General features: G+C 42.3%; 1 protein-coding gene across 1 annotated transcript in view; it reads right to left on the bottom strand.

Annotated features, from left to right (window-relative positions):
* The window catches only part of MAMDC2 (MAM domain containing 2), a 151,000-nt gene that overhangs the window by 53,646 nt on the left and 72,692 nt on the right, over nt 1-24,662 (bottom strand). Inside the window, exons 3-4 of the mRNA XM_073670206.1 lie at nt 2,670-2,938; nt 1,739-1,823 (exon numbers count right to left, since the gene is read on the bottom strand). Of these exons, the coding sequence (XP_073526307.1) occupies nt 1,739-1,823; nt 2,670-2,938 (354 nt within the window). The remainder of the gene's footprint in view (nt 1-1,738; nt 1,824-2,669; nt 2,939-24,662) is intronic.

Raw genomic sequence — 24,662 nt, 5'->3', positions numbered from 1 at the left:
TGTCATTCTGTATAGGCGTTTATTACTTACATATAGTTCTATTCAGTAACCTATAAAGGAAAATAGCTGCAATTTAATAATGCTCCACTGACCTCAAACGCACTACAAATGTACAAAACAAACCAAGGGCTATGTATTTTCAAACCTATTAGATCTGCAGTTGTGTAGTTTTCAGAGTTATGAAGCGAGCCATGTTTCTCTGTGGCACATTTTCATACTTCCATCCCTTCTACAGAACTATTTGTACTACGCTGTTAGGGTATGTGCACAGAGTCTTCTAGTGGAAACCGCTTCAGGAAATATTTTCTTCTTTGGCTATGTGCACACGATGTCCGCCTGGAATCAGCCTTTTCATTGGACAGTGCCTAGATTGCAGTGGGTTACTTCAGGGGGCGCTTCAAAGAAGTGACATGGACTTTATTGGCGTCTTTCAAAACCTCAAACAGAAGAAAATGCTCAAAAGCCTGAACTTATCACTAGCAGGTCATTTTACAATAGGAATGAATAGAAAGAGTCTTTTACGTGTTTTGAACGGTTTTTCAGGCATTTTGCAGCTGACCCACTTTAGAAGACTCCTCAAAAACTCTGTGTCCACATATCTTTAGGGTACATTCACACTGTATCTTTTTCAGGTGGTCGAAAATGTCCATTTTTTCAAGCAGAAGACGCTTCAGGAATCACTCCTTTTTACTGAAGATTTGTAAGCCTGAACTGTCTTTTTATAGCATATTTGGTCATTTCCTAAGTGCTTTTTTTCCCTGGCGTTTTCTTTCAATGATTTTTCAGCGTTTTTTGGGTATCTTTTTCCTGGCGTTTTTCCAGACGTTTTTCTAACTCCATCAAGCAATGAAGAAAACGCTAGCATTTTTTGAGCAAAAATGCTGACAAAACGCTCAAAAAGAGCAAACATCTTCCAGGTGTCATTTTAGCCTTTTAATTGACTTCTATTGTAAAGAATGGACACATTAGTTCTTTTAAATGCTTGCCAGCTTTGAAAGTCTCAAGTGTTTAAAGGGAATCTGTCAGCAGGTTTTTGCTATGTAATCTAAGGACAGCATTAAGTAGGGGAAGGGGATAAAACACAGAATTCAATGATGTGTCACTTATCAAGCTCTGTGTTCTTGTTTACTTAGACTGAAGGATTTATCACCTTGTGATTATCATTGTCTGGACTACAGAAGCATGAGCCTCATGGTCCATCTCCGCCCCTTCGGTGATAAGCAGCTCGCTGTCTATCACTGTGTACACACAAAGCCTGGTGTGGGCGGGGTTAGCTTTCTCAGCTCTGCTGCATTGCTAAATCTAAAAGTTCTGATTGTGTCAGAACGACTGCACCCAGTAATCTAAGTGATACATCGCTGGATCCAGGGTCTCTTTGCCTACATCATGATGATGAGGTAGCAAAAACCTACTGCCAGATTCCCTTTAAAAGCCGTTCAAAAGCCTAAACAGATGAACATCAAGTCGTTTTCACATATAAATTAGTAGAGCCATTCTTTCTGATCGCTTTGCTAGTGCTTTTTCCATCAATTTTTGGACTAAACGGCTCAAAAAACATCACACAAAGATAGTTGAAACATACCCTTAAATTCTTGCTTTGTCCTTTGAGTTTTCTCTTTATAAAACCCATGGCTTCTAGTTAGTGTATATAGTTCACCACAAAAAAGCAGTAAGAAAAATGCAATATGAAAGTGTAATGTGCATTAATTCAGCAATACAGTGCAATTTTCATACTTACCAATGCAATATCCAGTGGTCATTTTTAACTCATAAATTGCTATGCTGCTTTTTTCATCAGCTCCAAGAATTCCTTCCAATAAGATCTACAGAATAAAAAAAAAATCACAGCATGCCTAGAATGCTAGATGAGGTAGTCTCTTCCCAAAGATAAAAAGTGCAATACTGCTAATGTTGTTTCTCATGGGCACAGTTCTAGAGGCACATCTTGGTGAGCAACATGGAGCAATTCAGATGAAGGAAGCAGGCACTAATGTCTTAGGTATTTCAGATGAGACTCAAGTCTACGAATGTGCAAAAAGAATTGAATCCCATACAGATCAATCCAATTTTTACAGATACATTGCAGTTCTTTAACATAGCACACTGAATTTGGTCTCATAAATTATATTTACTGCTGATGTAGAAAAAACGATGACCATGCAAATGAAAAATAGTCTGTTCTTTCTGAATTAATTTTTTTTTATACGGCCGTGTGAATAATTCCTTAGTGTTACTGTCTTACATCTTTAAGCACAATATTTTGTGAAGCAGAAAGACACTACAGGAACAACCACCGGGAATATGGAATCCCCATAGCTGCTTTCCTTTATCATTCTTAATTTCTGAATATACTAAACTGAGATTTAAGTTAACTATAAACCTATACACAAATGTTTGTATATAGTTTATTTATATGTATCTAATGTATGCATTTCTCTCACTAAGGGCACAACCCCACTATCAGTATTTGGTCAGTATTCGGTCAGTATTTTTTCTCAGGAGTGGGTGATAAATGCAGAATTGGTGACTTGTTTCTATTATACCTTTTCTCTGATTGTTCCTCACCTGGTTTTGGCTCCCACTCCTGAGAAAAAATACTGACCGAATACTGATAGTGGGGCCGTGGCCTTAATGTTATAAAATAATTAAAACCTGTAGTAATTGTTTACCTTGTACTTTTTTGTTGAGTTTTTTAAGTCCATACTTGCTATTAACCAGCCATCTGATTGTTCCTGGCTTGACCATAGAAGGTTATCAAAGCTCTCTCCCTCAGGCCTGACAAAAACATTTAATATACTGGGATTAGGGGATAACTTCAGTCCAGTAATTTGATAAACCAGTCTAAGACAGCTCCATTCATCAGGCTGGAGATCAGGACTGAGAAGAACAGCCTTTTGTCCATGAATTCCACGAGTTGTATCCACTGAAACATAATGACCTGAAAAGTAAAGAAGCACAACTCACTATTTGAGATCATGTTATGATGAGGATACTTTCTATACTATACATATGACAATTTAGTGTGTATTTTAGAGCTTAAAAGGACAAACTTCTGAAATTATTTTTGTCGAAGAAAGGTGGCAAGGCTAAAAGAACCAAATATATCTGTTCAAACTCAACCACACTCGCTCATTCAATTAAATGGGTCTGCAAAAAAGCGGACTACATATGGATACCATGTCCTTTTTTCACTGACTGGTTGACCGGAGAAGCTAGGGAAACGACCATCTGTTATATTTTCTCATTCAAGAAAAACAGATGACACAAGGATGAAAACTGACAAGGACCAAAAAAGGATGAATCATGGATCACAAGTGGATCCAGTACACCTGATGAAAAATGTTCCTGTGTAGGAGAGAAAAAAGTGTCATATATGAATCCAGCTGTAAACTTTTAACATCTTACAGACTTTGTAAGCAGTAATAAAGAATATAGTCCTTTTTTAACAGTTTCCTTTTTTTGTGCCATTTTTGATATGCTAAAAAGGGGATGTGTGCATTGCGCAATAAAGCCTGTGACAAATATTCACAATGTTACTTCTAAAAATTGTTTCCAATTGTTCTCTAACTACAACTAAACTAAAACTCTGCAATATAGTATTGAAAGCCCTAGATATTTAAATATCGAAAAGAAAAAGAACACAATAAAATGTGTATTCAAAAACATATAGTTATTATATTTGAGCAAAATACACACTGGCACAAAGTGGTCAGGTCACACAATTACATTTTGCTGCCAGTGTTACCAACAGGTCAAAAAGCAGATGTAATTGGAATGTAACAGGCACATTTAAAGCATTATATAGCAATGGTTACCATGTGAGGCTATGATCTGTTGAACAAACTAAACCAAAGCTGCTTCCAAAGATATATGTAAATTTACAAGTGAAACACTAGGCTGGTAATTTTATCTTGCACTCTTTCATTATTTCTATTTTTGAGAAGACTAAACACATCTTGGTGCAAATTCAGTATTATACCTATAATTGTATAAAAGTATCCGGAAGTAAAACCACTTACATGATAATTACAGCTAAACAGAGCTTTTTTCCATTAGATGCGACAAGCATTTTATTTTTTTTTATTTAACGTTTTAGAAACAACAAGAGAAAATGACTCCATGACTGGAAACATGTTAAATGGGGTTTTCCAATATTTATATATTTTTCATGTCCCCTGGCTTGCCCACGGTGCAAATAATAAAAATAGCGTTGCTCACCTACTGCAGGTCCAGCGCTCTGCTCCAGCCTTGGTTGATTTGATAGGCTGCAGCGATGACATTATGGCTAAAGCGCACATGACCAACTGCAGCCAATCACTGGGCGAAGCGGTTTTGTGCCAATCACTACTGAGCCCAGGGATTGGCAGTAGTCAGTACTTCACTGCTGCAGCCTTTCAACAAAGACCAAGGCAGCAGCAAAGAGGCAGAGCTGGACCTTATGTGGATGAGTAAAGCTTATTTTTTGATTTTTACAGTGGGCACGCCAGAGGAATAAAACATGTTACCATGTTTCTGATAATGAAGCTACAGAATGATTAACGAAGCGACAGTATGAAGCACATTGGTCCCAACACATGATGACAAGTTCTTCTTTATGCTGAAAGAGTTTCAAAGGAATAAGTTTTGTCTAGTAAATTTGATTGGGAAAACAAAATAAAGTAGGCTGAATCACCATAAAAGCTCTACTATATGAGGAGATGATGGGTTCCTAGCGTCAGCACATACTGTACATTGTGAGCCAGTTGCCATCTTGAAGAGATAGTGTGGCTTGTGTGTATTGTATAAATGTAGCAGGTTGTCTCCACATTCCACATATTGCTTACTAATATGAAGTCTGACCACCTATGTGACCTACGTGCACTGTTCTCTACAGCCATCTAACCATATCTATTATATGGGTTAACTCCTATAAATATGACATAAGAACTATGGTATTATAAAACGTAGCATTTATTATCAGAATCGAATAAAATCACATAAAATGTCTCTAAAGGGAAGAGAGCCACATAAGAAAAAGAGGGTCAGACTAGAGGATATAGGCATAACTATACATTCCAGAGATGCCACTCACATATTGACCTCTGATGAGTACTATGTATTAAGATATAACAATACCCAATAAATACATCATTTCTTAACTAAGTTAATAAGTAATAAGGTGTGTAGAGAGTAAATATAAATATAAAGTGCTTAGTGCATGATACCCTACTCTGCACTATCCTTAATGTAATGAATACTAGGAAAATGTGGTATTGTGGACACCAACAATGATGTCACTGTTAATCAGACCGAATTATATGCCAGAAGTCATAGTAGCAAATAAAGAGGTGGCAAAGGATTGTATAATAATAATAGGTATTACTAACCCCTATGTGCTGACCGGATCCAACGCGCGTTTCGCCACTGGCTTTGACGAGGATATCTTCTCTTTATTTGCTACTATGACTTCTGGCATATAATTCGGTCTGATTAACAGTGACATCATTGTTGGTGTCCACAATACCACATTTTCCTAGTATTCATTACATTAAGGATAGTGCAGAGTAGGGTATCATGCACTAAGCACTTTATATTTATATTTACTCTCTACACACCTTATTACTTATTAACTTAGTTAAGAAATGATGTATTTATTGGGTATTGTTATATCTTAATACATAGTACTCATCAGAGGTCAATATGTGAGTGGCATCTCTGGAATGTGTAGTTATGCCTATATGCCTATATCCTCTAGTCTGACCCTCTTTTTCTTATGTGGCTCTCTTCCCTTTAGAGATATTTTATGTGATTTTATTCGATTCTGATAATAAATGCTACGTTTTATAATACCATAGTTCTTATGTCATATTTATAGGAGTTAAGTTAATATGGTGGACATATGAACACTGCAATTGTTTTTTTACTGACATTGTTTTCTATTATATGGGTGTAAACAATACAATTACTTCAATGTATATAGACTATTCCTTATTTATGCATAATATGCTCTGATGCATTCGCATCCACTGATATACTTGCAGAGATCATGATTTTGGGCCTGTGTCTTTTCTACCAGCACTCTACTCTAGCCCAAATAACAAAAGCGTATTCCCAACATGGACATCAGTGACCGGCATGGTCCTACCTCTGGGACCCACTTCTATGTGGAAAACCAGAAAATTACCCACCTAGTGAGAGAGTTCCTGGTTGCCAGATTCAACTGCGTAGGACTGCGTAGAGAGGTGGCTGCACATGTGCCATAAATATCTCTGCTGGGAACACTGCTACAATGTGAACTATTGTACAGAGATCCCGTTTATTTAGAAAGGATGCCCTAATATTTTTTTTACAGGTTTTGCTTAAAGGGGTTAACCAGTAAAAACAAGTTAACACTTATCCATAGGTTAGGAGATAGCATGCTGAGTGGTGGGTTTCCCAGCGCTGGACACTGCACCAAGCAGATCGCAGAATGTATATGCCCAATGGGGAACCTTTATCCAATACAAAATGGTGCAGCAGGTTGGACACCTGACCTCCACTCCATTCATTCCCTACTGATCTGGTGGGAAAAAAAATCAGCAGCAGCGCTCGGCAGTCCTATAGTGAATGAATGAAGTGCAGGCCACATATACACACTGTCACTCCTTTCTAACAAAGAAAAAAGTTCCTCGTTCTGCAGATTGGTCTGAATACGAGTGGGTGGACCCCTCTAATCAACAAATTGGATAGGTGATAATCGACAACCCCTTTAAATAATGACTACAGAAGAATATCCTAAGCCCATCAAAATATAGTGGTGAGACATTTTGGATACATTTACCCTAAGAATACTTTGTATAAGCATTGTTTCTCTTAGCCAACTTCTTACGCACTCCAAATTAGTAAAAACAGGGACATATCATAAGCAGTTACAGCATTCATCTCTGTCCTCATTAATAAATACAGAAACTTGACATATTCCTACAGACCTTGTGCCCAAGGTGGTCAGTCAGACACAGTTCAGATCTGTCATATGCCATAGCGCAGACTTTTAGAGAAAAAAATTACAATACAGAGTTTTAAAAAGTGTGACACAAAAAGAATGATGGAGGACTTTTTAAGGCACAACGGAAGTGAGCTGAAAAAGTATTGTTCTGTTCCAATAAAAGTACATGAAATAAAAAAAGTCAAAACTGTGCTACTTACAACAAATAATTTTACATAAATAAGAGTTCCAAGTCAGTAAAGAATTAAGTTGCAATGTTCGCCAGGTTCCAATATTGAGCAGTCAGCAGTTTGCACATGGTGTGTTCACAGCAAGAGCTAATTCCTATGGAAACTACACAGCAATAAACATTGTAAGCCTGCAAAAAAGTCATGTCCTGAGTAGTGATGAGCGAGCATCCTCGATACTGCTCGGTGCTCGCCCGATAATCTCACTGCCCGAGATGCTCGGCCCTCGCCGACTCTTTCCGGGGTTGCTCGGCGGGAGCTCGGGTCTCCTCCCTGCATGTTTGGGGCTCTTTAGAGCGCCAATCAACATGCAGGGATTGTCTGCCACACACTGTAATGTCGCAGCCATGTTGGTTGTGGCATTACAGTGATTGGCTGGCCGCACTGTGTCATCAGGTCTATATCAGACTGTAACATACCTGGTGGCGGGCTTGCATGGTGCACCATCTCTCACTATGCAAGATCGCAAACTTGATCTTCAGTCCAGTCTGGTAGCCTGGCTTCTATTCATGCAGTCTGTTTGTCTCTGTTCGGACTGCTTAGGGCGGCGGCCCGGTTACTTCCAGTTTCTTATAGCTGCTGTGGGCACACCCCTAATGCGTCCTCAGCCTATTGCTGTCTGTCACTGGATATTTAAACCAGCTCCACCTGGTGCCTGAGCAACTCTAACATTCAGTGTGCTCCTTGACTCTGAATGTGCCAGGTCCTGTTCTGTTCTTGCCTGTCCGCCAACCTGGGGGCTGTATTCCCAGGCCTGTCTGAACTATCTCCTAGCCTGTTGTCTGTCCGCCTTCCTGGAGGCTGTATTTCCAGGCCAGTCTGAACACGCTCCTAGCCTGTTCGTCCCGCCTTCTGGGGGCCGCATACCCAGACCCGCTCCTGTATCTCGCTGCAGTGTCAGTTCCTGTCTGAACACTCAGTTCCTGACTGAACACTCTCCTAGTCTGTTACCTGTTTTTCTTTATGTCCGTACCTTCCCTTTTTCTGCAGAGTCTGAACCTGCACCTAACTCCTACTCGTTGTCGCTGTACTTCCGTTTGTGAGTTTAGAGTCCACTCGCTACTTCATTGCAAGTATCTTGTGTGTATCTGGTTCTGCCTTTCCCTTCCAGTCTGTTCCGTGTGAACAGAGCCCTGTACCCTCTGCTCTGCCTTTGCTCACCGCTCCGGCGGTTTATCTCTGCTCTGCCTTTGCTCACCGCTCCGGCGGTTTATCTCTGCTCTGCCTTACTCACCGCTCCGGCGGTTCCTGCCCGCTCTGCCTTGCTCACCACTCTGGCGGTTTCTGCCCGCTCTGCCTTGCTCACCGCTCCGGCGGTTTATCTCTGCTCTGCCTTACTCACCGCTCCGGCGGTTCCTGCCTGCTCTGCCTTGCTCACCGCTCCAGTGGTTCCTGCCTGCTCTGTCTTGCTCACTGCTCCGGCGGTTCCTGCCTGCTCTGCCTTGCTCACCGCTCCGGCGGTTCCTGCCTGCTCTGCCTTGCTCACCGCTCCGGCGGTTCCTGCCTGCTCTGCCTTGCTCACCGCTCCGGCTTTTCCTGCCTGCTCTGCCTTGCTCACCGCTCCGGCGGTTCCTGCCTGCTCTGCCTTGCTCACCGCTCCGGCGGTTTCTCCCTGCTCTGCTTGCTCACCGCTCCGGCGGTACCTCTCTGCTCCGCCTTGCCCACCGCTCCGGCGGTTCCTCTCTGCTCTGCTTGTCTACCGCATCTGCGGTTCTGTTCCTGAATCCCAGTCTGTACTGGACCCTATCCAGCCTGTGCTCCAACCTGCTAGTACCTCTCCGTCTGCACGCCAGCCGTACTTGTCAGTACCCTCCTGTCTGCATACCAGCCGTGCCTGCCAGTATCCTCCTGTCTGCACTCCAGCCGTGCCTGCCAGTGCCCACCTGTCTGCATGCCAGCCGTGCCTGCCAATACCTACCTGTCTGTGTGCCAGCCTAACCTGCCTGTTCCTGTATTCCCCAGTGTGGGTCAACAGCCGTGTCCGGGGTCTGGCCTGGAGTAGCACCTGGTCCCTCTGCTCGGTTCCTCCCTGGTGCACGGTGTCGTTAGCCGTCGTGCGACCTTGGTTGGATCGGGTTGATACTTAGTTACGCCCCTCCAGGCACTCTACGGTTCATGGCACAGTGGAATCACTAAATCACGCACATGCCAGTCAGCCTGGGCGTGAACATAACACAGACCTGGCGACGCCGTGCTCATCACAGTCACTCCGGAATCAGACAGTGTAGGGAGAGGTGCTGCTGAGCTAGGGAGAGATTTGCTTGTTTCTAGTTAGTGTAGGTGTACCAGACTATATTAGAGACACATATCCATCTCAACAAACTGGTTTGTCCGTCACACAGATCACATATAATTGCGCTGACAATATTGCCATTTCTGGCCTCCATTGAAATTTTGTTGCAGTGTGTCAGTGAAGTTATTGACACCAGTTTGCTGTTAAAAATAGTTACCTACAGGCCAGCTATTTAAAACTGTGGTTTGTCCATCACATGGATCACATACAATTGCGCTGAAAATATTGCCATTTCTGGCCTCCATTGAAATTTTGCTTCAGTGAGCCATTGAAGTTATTGACACCAGTTTGAGGTTAAAAATAGTTACCTAAAGGCCAGCTATTTAAAACTGTGGTTTGTCCGTCACACGGATCACATATAAGTTCACTCCAAATTCAGCCATTTGTAGTGAGCGTGGAAGATATTGTCCTCCATTTAAAATGGGCAAGGCACGTGGCAAGGGACGGGGAACTGGACGTGATGGTGATGGTGCATGCAGAGGCCGAGGTCGGGGGCAAGCTGAAATTGTGCCACAACAAACACCCACATCTTCTCGCTCGACCTTCCTGTCCCAATTAATAGGGGACCGCAGAACACCATTATTGAACACAGAGCAGTGTGACCATATCATTGGTTGGATAACAGATAATGCTTCCAGTCACTTAGCCACCACCACCACCCTGTCTTCCACACGGTGAAGTCTCAGTAGCCGTGAGTCTGGACCGCATATTCCTCACCCTGATCCTCCTTCCTCCCACCATGCCGAGTACCCAGAGACAACTGATCCGACACTTGGACTCTCTGAAGAGCTGTTCACTTTTCAATTTATAGATTCGAGCCTCTCGCCTGGTCCACTTGAAGTGGGGCAAGAGGAGATCGCATGTAGCGATGCCCAAATATTTGAGCAGCCACGGTCATACGAAGGCGACGGTGGGAAAGTGTCACAAGAGGTGGACGATAATGAGACACAATTGCCAGAAAGTTAGGAGAAGGACCAGGGTGCGGAAGACAAGGTGGTGGATGATATAGTAACTGACCCAACCTGGCAGGAGGACATGCAGAGCGAGGACAGCAGCACACAGGGGGAGGGAGGCAGAGCACCCAAACAGGCAGGAAGAAGCAGTGTGGTGGCCGCAGACAAAAGGGGGCAACCGTTCCCCGTAACACCAACATGACGGAAGTTGCCAGTACAACTGTTAGGTCTTACCGAGTCTGGTTGTTTTTTAAAGACTCTGCTGATAACCCTAAAAATGCCATTTGCACCACCTGCCAGGCCAGCATCAGCAGGGGTAGCAAAACTACCAGCCTGACCACCACCAGCATGATCAGGCACATGGCAGCAAAGCACCCGACTAAGTGGGCCGTACCCCAGGGTCCAGGAACAGTGTCTGCGGGTGACACCACTGTTTCTTCCGCTGTTGTGCGAGCAAGCCAATTCCCTGTCCATAGTGCATGTGAAGATGCCTCCTGCCCTGCACCTGTCGTTGCATACTCTCAACTAGCACCATCAGCAATACTTTCCGTACCCACTGTATCTCTTATTCCTGAGGCGGACATGTCTACAAAAATGGGGCAGTACCAGAAGGCCCTTGTTGTGGCACTATTAAAAAAATTCCCATCTGAAAATGCTGGCGGCAGAGGTCACAGTTCGTTAGACAACCAAGGAGTACAGCCGAGAGAGACACAACTCCAATCCAGCAGAGGCAGGGGAATACTGTCAAAGTTCTGGGAGAGTTTTCTCAGCCCCTCCCACCGCACAGGACCTGAGGCGCGGGGTACTCTCACAAGTGCAAAGTTTGGGAAGATGCTGAGGGAGTACCTTGCCGACCGTACCAACGTCCTCCGTGATTCCTCTGTGCCTTAAAATTATTGGGTATCCAAGCTGGACACGTGGAATAAACTGGCTCTCTGCGCCTTGGAGGTCCTGGCCTGCCCTGCCGCTAGCATTTTATCAGAGCAGGTTTTTAGTGCCGCTGGTGGAATTATAACTGATAAGCGCATCCGCCTGTCAACTGAAAATGCTGACACGCTGACTCTTATAAAAATGAACAAGGACTGGATTGGGCCAGACTTCTCAACACCACCGAATGATAGCAGCGTAACATAAATTCAAATCCAGTATCTTTTTTTGGGAGGTGTATTCCCATGCACCTTTTCACACCCACACATGGGAATATGCTTCCTGATTTTGGCTATTTGCTCTTGTCCTCCTCCTTCTCCTCATTCTCATCCTCCACCACCATATCACAAGGGTGACAGTGGTCCGTGATGCAACATCCACATAATTTTTTTAAAGGGTGTTTATGATGCCCGTAAAAAAAATATATTATACAGTATGTTCATGTATACCCCCCAGGGGTAAATGTTTGTCAGCCCATACACTTAGTGCAAATGTTTGTCAGCCCATACACTTAGTGCATGGGCATTACAAGTATAGGAGACCTGCTCCTTTCTTATGGGAACATTTTTTTATGAGGCCCTCCTCCACATCTTTTCCAAGGTGCATTATAGTGCCTCCCAATTTTTGGCAGCCCTTGCATTCACTGCATAGGCCAACACTATGGGAGACCCACTTCCTAATAATGGGAACATTTTTTCATGAGGCCCTCTACGTCTCTTCCAAAAGGCATTGGAGTGCCTCCAAATTTTTTTTTCAGCCCTTCATTCATTGTATAGGGCAAAACTATGGGAGACCCACTTCCTAAAAATGGGAACATTGTTTTCAGGAGGCCCTCTCACCTCCACGTCTCTTCCAAGGGGCATTGGAGTGCCTCCAAATTGTTGGCAACCCTTGCATTCACTGCATAGGCAAACACAATGGGAGACCCACTTCCTAATAATGGGAACATTGCTTTCAGGAGGCCCTCTGACTTCCACATCTCTTCCAAGGGGCATTGGAGTGCCTCCAAATTATTGGCAACCCTTGCATTCACTGCATAAGGCAAACACAATGGGAGACCCATTTCCTAATAATGGGAACATTGTTTTCAGGAGGCCCTCTGACCTCCACGTCTTTTCCAAGGGGCATTGGAGTGCCTCCCAATTTTTGGCAGCCCTTGCATTCACTGCATAGGCAAACAGTATGGTAGACCCACTTCCTAATAATGGGAACATTGTTTTCAGGAGGCCCTTCTCTAAGTCTCTTCAAAGGGGTATTGGGGTGCGTCCAAATTTTCAAAGGGGTATTAGGGTGCGTCCAAATTTTGGGCAGCCCTGCCACTCACTGCATACGCAATAACAGTATAGGAAACCCACTCTTTAGTAATGGGAACAACAAAGCATAGCTGGCTGATGGCTCTCTAAGAATAGTGAGGGCCGACTGCTGGCCCTTTAAGAATAGTAAATGCCGCCTGATGGCCCTATAAAAATAGGCTTTGTGACTTTCAGAGTCCCTCCTTCATAAATGAAACAGGATGTGTCTAATGATGTGTTACACACCACATGGCCAGATAAGGTTGTAAAATGTTAAAATGACATCTTCCGGTGAATGCATTTGTCACGGTTGAAAGCAATGCAAAAGTGCAAAAAAGCTTCAAAAACGCTACGTGTGAACATAGCCCAAGGTGTGGAGGAGTATTTTTGGTTTTGGTTATTTATTTTGCCTTATATACAAGTCATTACCCTGGAAAGAATGTTCCTTCCCAGGAAAATCCATTTTGGCTTTTCTTTTGTATGTTTTATTGTGAGTTCGTAAAAGTGGCGTAATACCTCTGACAATGTTGTTCACAGCAGTTACCTGGGAGTCAGAAATGAGCATTCCAATTTGCTCGACCCGAGCAACGAATACCTGAGCATTTTAGTGCTCGCCCATCGCTACATATCACACACTAAGGTGCTATACAAACTTTGCAATAGCTTTAAATTCTATCTTGCCCTTCTGATGCCAAAAGCAGTTGTCACTGTTTAATCCACTATCATTTTATTTTAAAGTATTTTTACCGCCATCTGTCCAAGCAATATTGTTATGCACAGTGGAAAATATTAAAGTCATTGTCTTCTACTACTATCCACAGGATAGGTCATCAATATCAGATCGGTGGAGGTCCAACACTTGACACCCCGGCCAATCAGCTGCTATCTGTTCCTGCACAGCTCCGTACTCTGTGTAGTGGCTATTCTCCAGTACTGCAGCTCGGCGCTTTTCCAGGTGAGTTTTTTTTTAAGAAAAGCCATGCTAAGATATACATGCTTCTGTTAATAGAAGAGCTATAAATAAACACACCAGCACATCTGCAGAAAGTCAAGAACTCCATGACGTCAAGGTCCTATCTCCATTTATAATCGCATTGTAAGCTATGATCTCCTTAGGAAAGTCCAGGGGAATGTGCACATGTGTGTGGAACCCATACATAAAAACCACAGAAATATATTAGAAATCTCTGTATTTCAATGCAGCACCTAATTTGTTAAAGATGTAGGTTTTAACTCTTATTTTCCCATGTGGTTCACAAAATGTAACCAGCATTATGTAATGGAGGGCTCTTTCTTGAGCAGATATTTATGACACTAATGGCCTAACACATGACAGAAAGGACTATTAATCTGAGAAAGCATTTTTCGTGCGTCATAAATATAAAATGTAAATACTTTATTGTATTTGAGGGGTGTCCCCTTAAACACTTAATTTTCAATGTGTGTACAATATAAATAATTTATATACCAGACCCGAAGTAAGCAGCAGGCAAAATATACACATTCTGAGCACAGATTTGCCAAAGGACAAACCAATACCTTTATTTCTCTGTCTACAAATGCAGCTCTTCCAACTGTGTACACAACTTACATAAAATCACTTAGAGGGGTTGTCCACTACTAGGACTACCCCTTCTTGAATGAAATGTTTCGCCTCGATAAAATAAAAAAACCTATACTCACGTCCCATGCTGGCGCGGTCCCAGCGGTGTCTACACTAGTTAGCTGCAGCTCTGACTTCCTCTTCATGTTCAAAACGTACGAAGGCGGAGACAGTGAGGCCGGCACTAATTGGGCTTCAGGCTCACGTGTCACAAAAATCCCTGGGACCGCAAGTGCCGACACCACTGGAACGGCGCCAGCATGGGAGGTGAGTATAAGCTTTTTTATTTTATCGGGGCCAAACATTTAGTTCAAGAAGGGATTGTCCTAGTAGTGGACAACCCCTTTAAGTGATTTTATATAACTTAACTGCCCTTTTAATTTTTATCTCATAAATCTATAGTACACATGAAAATAAGCAACTTTGTAATATGTCTCTTCAGAGAAATCTGCTTCTTTCTCCACCTGTACTGATCATTTAGTTTCAAAATTCTCAATTCATAGATAAAATGTGTATTCAGTGAAGACCGACTTTCCCATTAATGAGATAGACGTTAGTTATTGCTAATAAGATTCTATGTAGAGGGGAGAGAGGAGGAGGGAGGAACTAGAGGCAGAGCTCCTCTCTCTTCTGCATAAATCTTATCAGTAGCAGCTGCCATCTCCTATCTCAGTAATGGGAAAGTCTGTCTTCCCTGAATACACATTTTACCCATGAATTGAGAAAGAAGAAGAAGTGACTCCATCTGCCCCATAATAGTAAAAGGCTCTGCAGGGAGTTCTATCTGAAGTTAGTTTGTCGGGGATTTAGATGAATACTCCTACATAAATGTGAACTGGGCCTTAACTTTACAGAAGGATAATAAAGATTTCTGTAAAAATGTGCAAAGACTCTGCTTTGGTAAACAGTAAAATAAAAATTACAGTAAAAATAAGTACACTATAAAATTCCTATTGTTTAGTGTCTCTAAGCGTATGTAGTTTTAATGTATTTTTCGTGTTCCGCACCTAATATACAACCCCTGGCAAAAATTATGGAATCACCGGGCTCGGAGGATGTTCATTCAGTTGTTTAATGTTGTTGAAAAAAAGCAGATCACAGACATGGCACAAAACTAAAGTCATTTCAAATGGCAACTTTAGGGCTTTCAGAAACACTAAAAGAAATCAAGATTAAAAATATGGTACTCAGTACGGATAATTTTTTTCAGACCAAGCAGAGGGAAAAAATTATGGAATCACTCAATTCTGAGGAAAAAATTATGGAATCATGAAAAACACACAAAATAACACTCCAATACATCACTAGTATTTTGTTGCACCACCTCTGGCTTTAATAACAGCTTGCAGTCTCTGAGGCATGGACTTAATGAGTGACAAACAGTACTCTTCATTAATCTGGCTCCAACTTTCTCTGATTGCTGTTGCCAGATCAGCTTTGCAGGTTGGAGCCTTGTCATGGACCATTTTCTTCAACTTCCACCAAAGATTTTCAATTGGATTGAGATACAGACTATTTGCAGGCCATGACATTGACCTTATGTGTCTTCTTTCAAGGAATGTTATCACAGTCTTTGCTCTATGGCAGGATGCATTATCATCTTGAAAAATGATGTTGTCATCCCCAAACATCCTGTCAACTGATGGGATAAGAAAACTGTCCAAAATATCAATGTAAACTTGGGCATTTATTGAAGATGTAATGACAGCCATCTCCCCAGCGCCTTTACCTAACATGCAGCCCCATATCATCAATGACTGTGGAAATTTGCATGTTCTCTTCATGCAGTCATCTTTATAAATCTCATTGGAACGGCACCTAACAAAAGTTCCAGCATCATCTCCTTGCCCAATGCAGATTCGCGATTCATCACTGAATATGACTTTCATCCAGTCATCCACAGTCCACGATTGCTTTTCCTTAGCCCATTGTAACCTTGTTTTTTTCTGTTTAGGTGTTAATGATAGCTTATGTTTAGCTTTTCTGTATGTAAATCCCATTTCCTTTAGGTGGTTTCTTACAGTTCGGTCACAGACATTGACTCCAGTTTCCTCCCATTCGTTCTTCATTTGTTTTGTTGTGCATTTCCTGTTTTGGAGACATATTGCTTTAAGTTTCCGGTCTTGACGCTTCAATGTCTTCCTTGGTCTACCAGTTTTTTTGCCTTTAACAACCTTCCCATGTTCTTTGTATTTGGTCCAGATTTTAGATAAAGCTGACTGTGAACAACCAACATCTTTTGCAACATTGCGTGATGATTTACCTTCTTTAAAGAGTTTGATAATCCTCTCCTTTGTTTCAATTAACATCTCTCGTGTTGGAGCCATGATTCATGTCAGTCCACTTGGTGCAACAGCTCTCCAAGGTGTGATCATTCCTTTTTAGATGCAGACTAACGAGCAGATCTAATTTGATGCAGGTGTTAGTTTTGGAAATTAAAATTTACAGGGTGATTCCATAATTTTTTCCTCAGAATTGAGTGATTCCATAATTTTTTCCCTCTGCATGGCCTGAAAAAAATTACCCTTACTGAGTGCCACATTTTTAATTTTGATTTCTTTTAGTGTTTCTTAAAGCCCTAAAGTTGCCATTTGAAATTACTTTAGTTTTGTGCCATGTCTGTGATCTGCTTTTTTTCAACAACATTAAACAACTGAATGAACATCCTCCGAGCCCGGTGATTCCATAATTTTTGCCAGGGGTTGTATAAGACATTTATATTAGGCTAGACTCTTGAGGCATACCTAAGTGTTTGTTAGTAATAAACCTAACATTATAGTTATATGTTGAGATAAGTCCGACGGCTATTGCACATTATTTTGTTAACACAACCCATAAGAAAGGAGGGCTAAATTATGTGTTATATGTAAATCCTTCTGCAAATACAAGAACAAGCATGAAGCACAGTATTGAATTGTATCTGGATGGCTCACTAGTCGCAGAAACCACAAACCCCAACGTTTGTTTCAAATGGTCTCTTGTTCGACTCACTCTATAAGAATAAGGTTACGTAGAGTTCACTGAGGTATCCCAATGGAAAGGTCAGAAAGGCTGAGTGCGCTTATACTGACAAGACAGCCAACTACAAAGATGGGAACTGAAATACACAAAGGAAAATATTTTGTAAAAAGGCTCAGGGAACAAGTCCAGAAATGGCTTTGAAGATAAAACCGTGTGCGGAGATTCAGGGCGCATATAGATAAATCAAGGAAGGATGCAGGACAGACAGGCTTTGTATCTGAGCAACTATACAGCCATCTGACAGATGTGTGAACTGGACTGTCTGTGGTAGGAATATAAAAATATATTTCATAAGAAAGGTTTGTGTGCATGTGGTGATTTACATACTGCAAGCAAATGAGGACCAGACCTTCTCACAGGGAAAGAAGACAAAACCTGATCTAAACCTCACTTGCTTCAACTGCGTGATCAAGATCACAGATACAATTATGTAACTACTAGCATTAGGACGGTGTTTTTTAAATCCGTATTTTATTTTTGGAGACCTACTTTCAAACACAGTCAAAAAAATTAGCATGCATTAGTCGCATAATGGTATGACACAGTCGCATGCAATAGCTATCACCACGCAGCTCTGGTCAGGAGCAGACACATATGGAAGACTACCAATGTGCAAGAACAATATATGGTCCCTTTGCAGTCCAAAAGCTCATTAAAATGCACAACTCAACATTTGGAGGTAGAAGTGGGCTTCCTTACCCACCTTGACTCTAGTGCCCCCGGTTGCACCAATGATACAGTGACTTGGGAAGGTATTCACCACTTTGGCATTTTTTGTGTTTTGCTACCTCACAACCTGGAATTTCACTGTTTTTTTTAGGGTTTGTATCGGTTCATTAAAGAACTTGCCTTCAACTGAGTAAATGTGCTTATCTTTTTAGGGTATGTGCACACAATGCGGATTAGAAGCAGAAATTTTCTGAGCGTTTTTGCCTCTCCCTGGCAGAAAAAAAACGCATGCGGATTTACATGCGTTTTTTACATAGTTTTTATGTGTTTTTGAGGCATTTTTACATGCGTTTTTTGAGCATCAATGAATGATTTTTATAGCTAAATAAAGCTATTTGGTGGGACATTGCTTAAGCCCTTGGATTACCAAGAACTGGCGTGAGTATATTGGTTCATTTAAATGATTAAATAATGGGTCTGTTGTATTTCAAATAAAATGTTTACACTGTGTCTGTGGTTTCTTTACTTTGTTTGGTCATGAAAAGGTCTGATTGACACCTTGACATCACCAAACAAAAGAGCTGGGTGTCAGCTAGTCGCATTCACCCAATCTTCATTAGCATTTCTATTCATGTAATTTATGCGACTGCTGTGAGCTGTTTATTTTATGCCATTAGGCAAACATTTCCCTGGCCATTAAATAACATTTCACAGCCGCTACGCACCTCCCCGCCGATCAGCACTCAGCAGCGCTTTGGACACAGCTTATTTATGTTGCATCCAAAACGCGGTGTTCTAATGCCGCACTTTTGTTGTGAACATGTTGTGAACATGCGAATCCACCGCATATAATGACACTTCAATGGGTCAAAATCTGCAGAGGAGACTAGCGTGTCCGCTACAGAAATTGATACGCTGCAAGTGAGTTTGGGTACGTGGCCACGATCAGCAGCAGGTTTGACGCTGCATGTATATACAGCGTCAAACCCACAGCGTCCAGATGTTACAGCATAGTGGATGGGATCTCTAGAAATCAGAGGCTGCGGATCACCCGTAGACACTGACATGCGGTACGTCTTTCAGGACCGCAGCATGTCAAATTCTCTTGTGGAGTCGCTAGTCTCCGCAACAGAAATTTGACCACTAGAAAGTATTGAATGCGGTAAATCCGCATGGTTCAGCGAACACATGTGGATTTACCTGTGTTCAATAGAATGCGTTTTGAACGCAGCAAAAATTTGTGTCCAAAACGCTGCTACGTCTGAATTATGGGCACAGAGCCTACAATTAAAAAATAAATGGCGTGGGCTCCCGAGTCATTTTTATAACCAGCAGAGGGAAAGCCGACTGCTGGGAACTGATATTAGTAGCCGCGGAAGGGGCCATTAGCCAACAATGTTCTACGGCTATTAATATCAGCCCACGGCTGTTTGTTTAGCCTTTACTGGCTAGATTACAGGGGGACCCCAGAAAAAAATTGACGTACGGTCCCCCTATAAAATCTAACCAGCAAAGGCTAAACTAGAAAGCTGCAGGCTGATATTAATAGCCATAGAAGGGGCCATGAATACTAGCCCCCTCTATTAAGATCACCCCTCAGCAGTCCCAGAAATGGCACATCCATAAGATGTGCCAAACCTGGTGCTTAGCCTCACTCTTCCCATTGCCCTGTAGCGGTGGCAGTGGGGTAATGGAGTTGGGGTTCACGTCAGCGGCTGACGTGAAGCCTGGGTTAGTAATGGAGGGCATCTATAAGACGCCCCCATTACTAACTGCGTAGTAAAGTTGTCGGTGCTTTTTCAATAAAAGACATGGCCAGAATAAAGTATTTTAATGAAATAAAACACACATGGTTCTACAATTTTTTTATTACACTCCTCCGCAAAGCCCTCGATCTCCTGAAAAAAAACGTAAAAAGACAAACAACAATATTCCTCACCTGTCCGCCGTCAACGACGCAGTCCACGTAACGCCAAGTGTCCCACAACGATCTGTGTCACTTCAGCCATCACTGATGTCACTGTTGTAGAATACAGCACTGTATACTGTGTAAAATCGCCCCCTGTCAGTGTACATGCTGCAAGGGGTCACTGGGGTTCATCAGCTAAAGATCACTGATGAGCCCCGGTGAGCTAGAGACCGTGGTAACATTCTTGTAAATGTCCCCACAGTGAGCATCAGCTGATCGGTCATGAAACCGATCAGCTGATTACCGGCATCAGCAATCAGCTGATGGTCACTTGACCATCAGCTGATTGCTGCCGACACATATCAGCTGTTGGTCACGCGACCATCAGCTGATCGGTGACGTCACCGATCAGCTGATAGTCACGTGACCATCAGGTGATCAGCGACGTCGCCGCAGGTCCTGGAAGTACACTGTGGGGCGCGAGGCCGCGCCCTGCAGTGTACCGCTGGCCGCCGAAGAGCAAGCATCGCCGAGGAGGACACCGGGGGCAAATTTTGAATGATCAGTTCTGGCAGAGAAAGCAGCAGACTTTTCTGATAAGATATATTACAAAGTTGCTTATTTTCATGTATTCTATTGATTTATTAAATGAAAATTAAAATGAGGGTCACACTTTAAAATCCTAGCATTTCAGAAAGGGTAATTTGAAAAGAAACATAACTACTGTTTTTCCAATTTCCAAACCATGCATCCTTAAAGTGATTAAAACCAGTAAAGTAACAGGCCATACTTATTATTTGACATGTTATTTTTTTAAGATTTATGTTCTTTCAAGTTGCAGAAAAAATAATGTGCAGGAATCCAGGCGCTGTGAAATGCCTATCTACGGCCATTATTAACATACAGTACTTACCATAAAGTATAAGCCTATTAAATCATCCGGTATTATTGTGTGCTGTTTAGCCTCTTAATTGCCAGAAATTTATGATGCATGATGTAAGAACTGTGCTTTTGATCTGTATAATGACTGGTAATTACAAAGGCTGGTTGAGGTCACAGATGTGTGATACAGTGTGCAGCTGAGTCAGGTAGCACACCTGTTGGAGATATAGCAGTGAGAAGTCCTGAGGCTAGGGTCAAGACTTTATAGATGTAGAGAACCTGAGACCTGTTAGACCAGAATAGATACCTTGGAAATCGCTTTGGACTTGCTTTGGGAGTGCCTCTACTAAGAAGCAAACTTGATAGACTGCCACCTGTCCACTACCAACCAAGTGGTGACTACAAAAAGGAAAACATCTTGACCAAATTGGTGACACTTGGGCAAGTACATAGAGATGTACACCGTAAAATCACCTGCCTTCCCTACAACCACTTATGATGAATTTGTTGTGGTCTCAGACACCAAATAGGACGGTGACCTGTGGTGCAAAGTGATGTTGTGGCCTGTGACACTGAGAGCAGCTGTGACTGGTATTGATGAGCTCTGCCTAGACCTCAGACTACAGTAAAGACTATGGACAGCACTAAGCGTTTTTTGTGAGGGAGAATCTGTGGACTGTTCTGAGATTGTTTGCGAGTTGTGTTGTGTGTAACTGCCCTGAACCCAACTGCATACCTCCCAACTTTTGAAGAACAGAAAGAGGGACACATCATGTGGCAAGCATAGGGTGCTGCGGCAAATTTTGGCCATGCCCCTGTCCACACACCACAAACCACGCCCATTTACCATTTCTTTCTCCTAGGGCCGGCTCCAGGTTTTTGTGGGGCTCGGGCAAAAAAGTCTCATTGCACCCCTTTAACACATACCATGATTCATGATGCACGGATACAGCAGAGAAATATAGGTATAGTACAAGGCCAAAGATTTCACTTCTTACATTACATGAGCGATATCTATTGTAAATTCTACAATAGCTCAGAATCCTGTGCACAGTGTGTGTCCTGGGGGGGGGGGGGGGGCTGAAAAGATTCCATTTTAGACCGGACAGTATAGTCCTCCATACAGTATTAAGGGCACCACATAGTCCTCCATACAGTATTATGGGCACCATATAGTCCTCTATACAGTATAATGAGCCCCATATATTGCTCCATACAGAATAATAGACCCCATATATTGCTCCATACAGAATAAGGGACCCCATATAATGCTCCATACAGAATAAGGGACTCCATATACTGCTCCATACAGAATAATGGGCACTATATAATGTTCCATACAGAATAATGGACACCATATAATGCTGCATACGGAATAATGGGCCTCATATAATGCTCCATACAGAATAATGGGCCCCATATAATGCTCCATACAGAATAATTGACTCAATATACTGCTCCATACAGAATAATGGACACCATGTAATGTTCCATACAGAATAATGGACACCATATAATGCTCCATACAGAATAATGGGCCTCCTATAATGCTCCATACAGAACGGGCTCCATATAATACTCCCTACAGAATAATGGACCCCATATATTGCTCCACACAGAATAATGGACACCATATAATGTTCCATACAGAATAATGGGCTTCATATAATGCTCCATACAGAATAATGGACCTCATATAATGCTCCACACAGAATAATAGACCCCATGTAATGCGCCATGCAGAATATTTCACCCCATATATTGCTCCATACAGAATAATGGACCCCATATAATGCTGCATACAGAATAATGGGCCCCATATAATGCTCCATACAGAATAATGGACACTATATAATGCTCCATACAGAATAATGGACACCATATATTGCTCCTTACTGAATGGGCCCCATGTATTGCTCCATACAATATAGGTCCCATGTATAGCTCCATATAGCATGAGCCCCATATATTGCTCTATTCAGTATGGGCTCCATTCTGTATTGGCCCCATATATTGCTCCATTCAGTATAGGCCCCATATATAGCTCCATTCAGTATGGGCCCCATATATTGCTCCATTCAGTATGGGCCCTATATATTGCGCCGAGCCTCATATATTGCTCCATTTAGTATGGGCCCCATATATAGCTCCATACAGTATGGGCCTCATATACAGTACAGACACACCTTCTCATTTAAAGATTTTTCTGTATTTTCATGACTATGAAAATTGTACATTCACACTGAATGCATCAAAACTATGAATTAACACATGTGGAATTATATACTTAACAAAAAAGTGTGAAACAACTGAAAATATGTCTTATATTCTAGGTTCTTCAAAGTAGCCACCTTTTGCTTTGATGACTGCTTTGCACACTCTTGGCATTCTCTTGATGAGCTTCAAGAGATAGTCACCAGAAATGGTTTTCACTTCACATGTGTGCCCTGTCAGGTTTAATAAGTGGGATTTCTTGCCTTATAAATGGGGTTGGGACCATCAGTTGTGTTGTGCAGAAGTCAGGTGGATACACAGCTGATAGTCCTACTGAATAGAATGTTAGAATTTGTATTATGGCAAGAAGAAAGCAGCTAAGTAAATAAAAACGAGTGGCCATCATTACTTTAAGAAATTAAGGTCAGTCAGTCCGAAAAAGTGGGCAACCTTTGAAAGTGTCCCCAAGTGCAGTTGCAAAAACCATCAAGCGCTACAAAGAAACTGGCTCACATGAGGACCACCCCAGGAAAGGAAGACCAAGAGTCACCTCTGCTTCTGAGGATAAGTTTATCCGAGTCTCCAGCCTCAGAAATCGCAGGTTAACAGCAGCTCAGATTAGAGACCAGTTCAATGCCACACAGAGTTCTAGCAGCAGACACATCTCTTCAACAACTGTTAAGAGGAGACTTTGTGCAGCAGGCCTTCATGGTAAAATAGCTCATAGGAAACCACTGCTAAGGACAGGCAACAAGCAGAAGAGACTTGTTTGGGCTAAAGAACACAAGGAATGGACATTAGACCAGTGGGAATCTGTGCTTTGGTCTGAGACAAATTTGAGACCTTTGGTTCCAACCACCGTGTCTTTGTGCGACGCAGAAAAGGTGAATGGATGGACTCTACATGCCTGGTTCCCACCGTGAAGCATGGAGGAGGAGGTGTGATGGTGTGGGGGTGCTTTGTTGGTGACACTGTTGGGGATTTATTCAAAATTGAAGGCATATTGAACCAGCATGGCTACCACAGCATCTTGCAGCGGCATGCTATTCCATCCGGTTTACGTTTAGTTGGACCATCACTTATTTTTCAACAGGACAATGACCCCAAACACACCTCTAGGCTGTGTAAGGGCTATTTAACCAATAAGGAGAGTGATGGGGTGCTACGCCAGATGACCTGGTCTCCACAGTCACCAGACCTGAACCCAATCGAGATGGTTTGGGGTAAGCTGGACCGCAGAGTGAAGGCAAAAGGGCCAAAAAGTGCTAAGCATCTCTGGGAACTCCTTCAAGATTGTTGGAAGACCATTTCCTGTGACTACCTCTTGAAGCTCATCACGAGAATGCCAAGAGTGTGCAAAGCAGTCAACAAAGCAAAAGGTGGCTACTTTGAAGAACCTAGAATATAAGACATATTTTCAGTTGTTTCACACTTTTTTATTAAGTATATAATTCCACATGTGTTAATTCATAGTTTTGATGCCTTCAGTGTGAATGTACAATTTTCATAGTCAAGAAAATACAGAAAAATCTTTAAATGAGAAGGTGTGTCCAAACTTTTGGTCTGTACTGTATATAAAGAAAAAAATCAAATACTCACCTCTCCTCAGTGTCTTCCCACACTCTGCACTGTCAGAGCTGAGGGCGCACTGTAGTGACGTCAACATGCCCTCTGCTCTGACATGTCACAGAGTCAGGATATGCGGAAG

This window comes from Phyllobates terribilis, unplaced genomic scaffold, assembly GCF_046119375.1.
Source record: "Phyllobates terribilis strain yellow unplaced genomic scaffold, ASM4611937v1 Scaffold_1__5_contigs__length_1240528914, whole genome shotgun sequence".
NCBI classification, from domain to species: Eukaryota; Metazoa; Chordata; class Amphibia; order Anura; family Dendrobatidae; genus Phyllobates; species Phyllobates terribilis.
The sequence above is the reverse complement of the archived record's forward strand: the minus strand, read 5'-3'. Positions and strand labels throughout refer to the sequence as shown.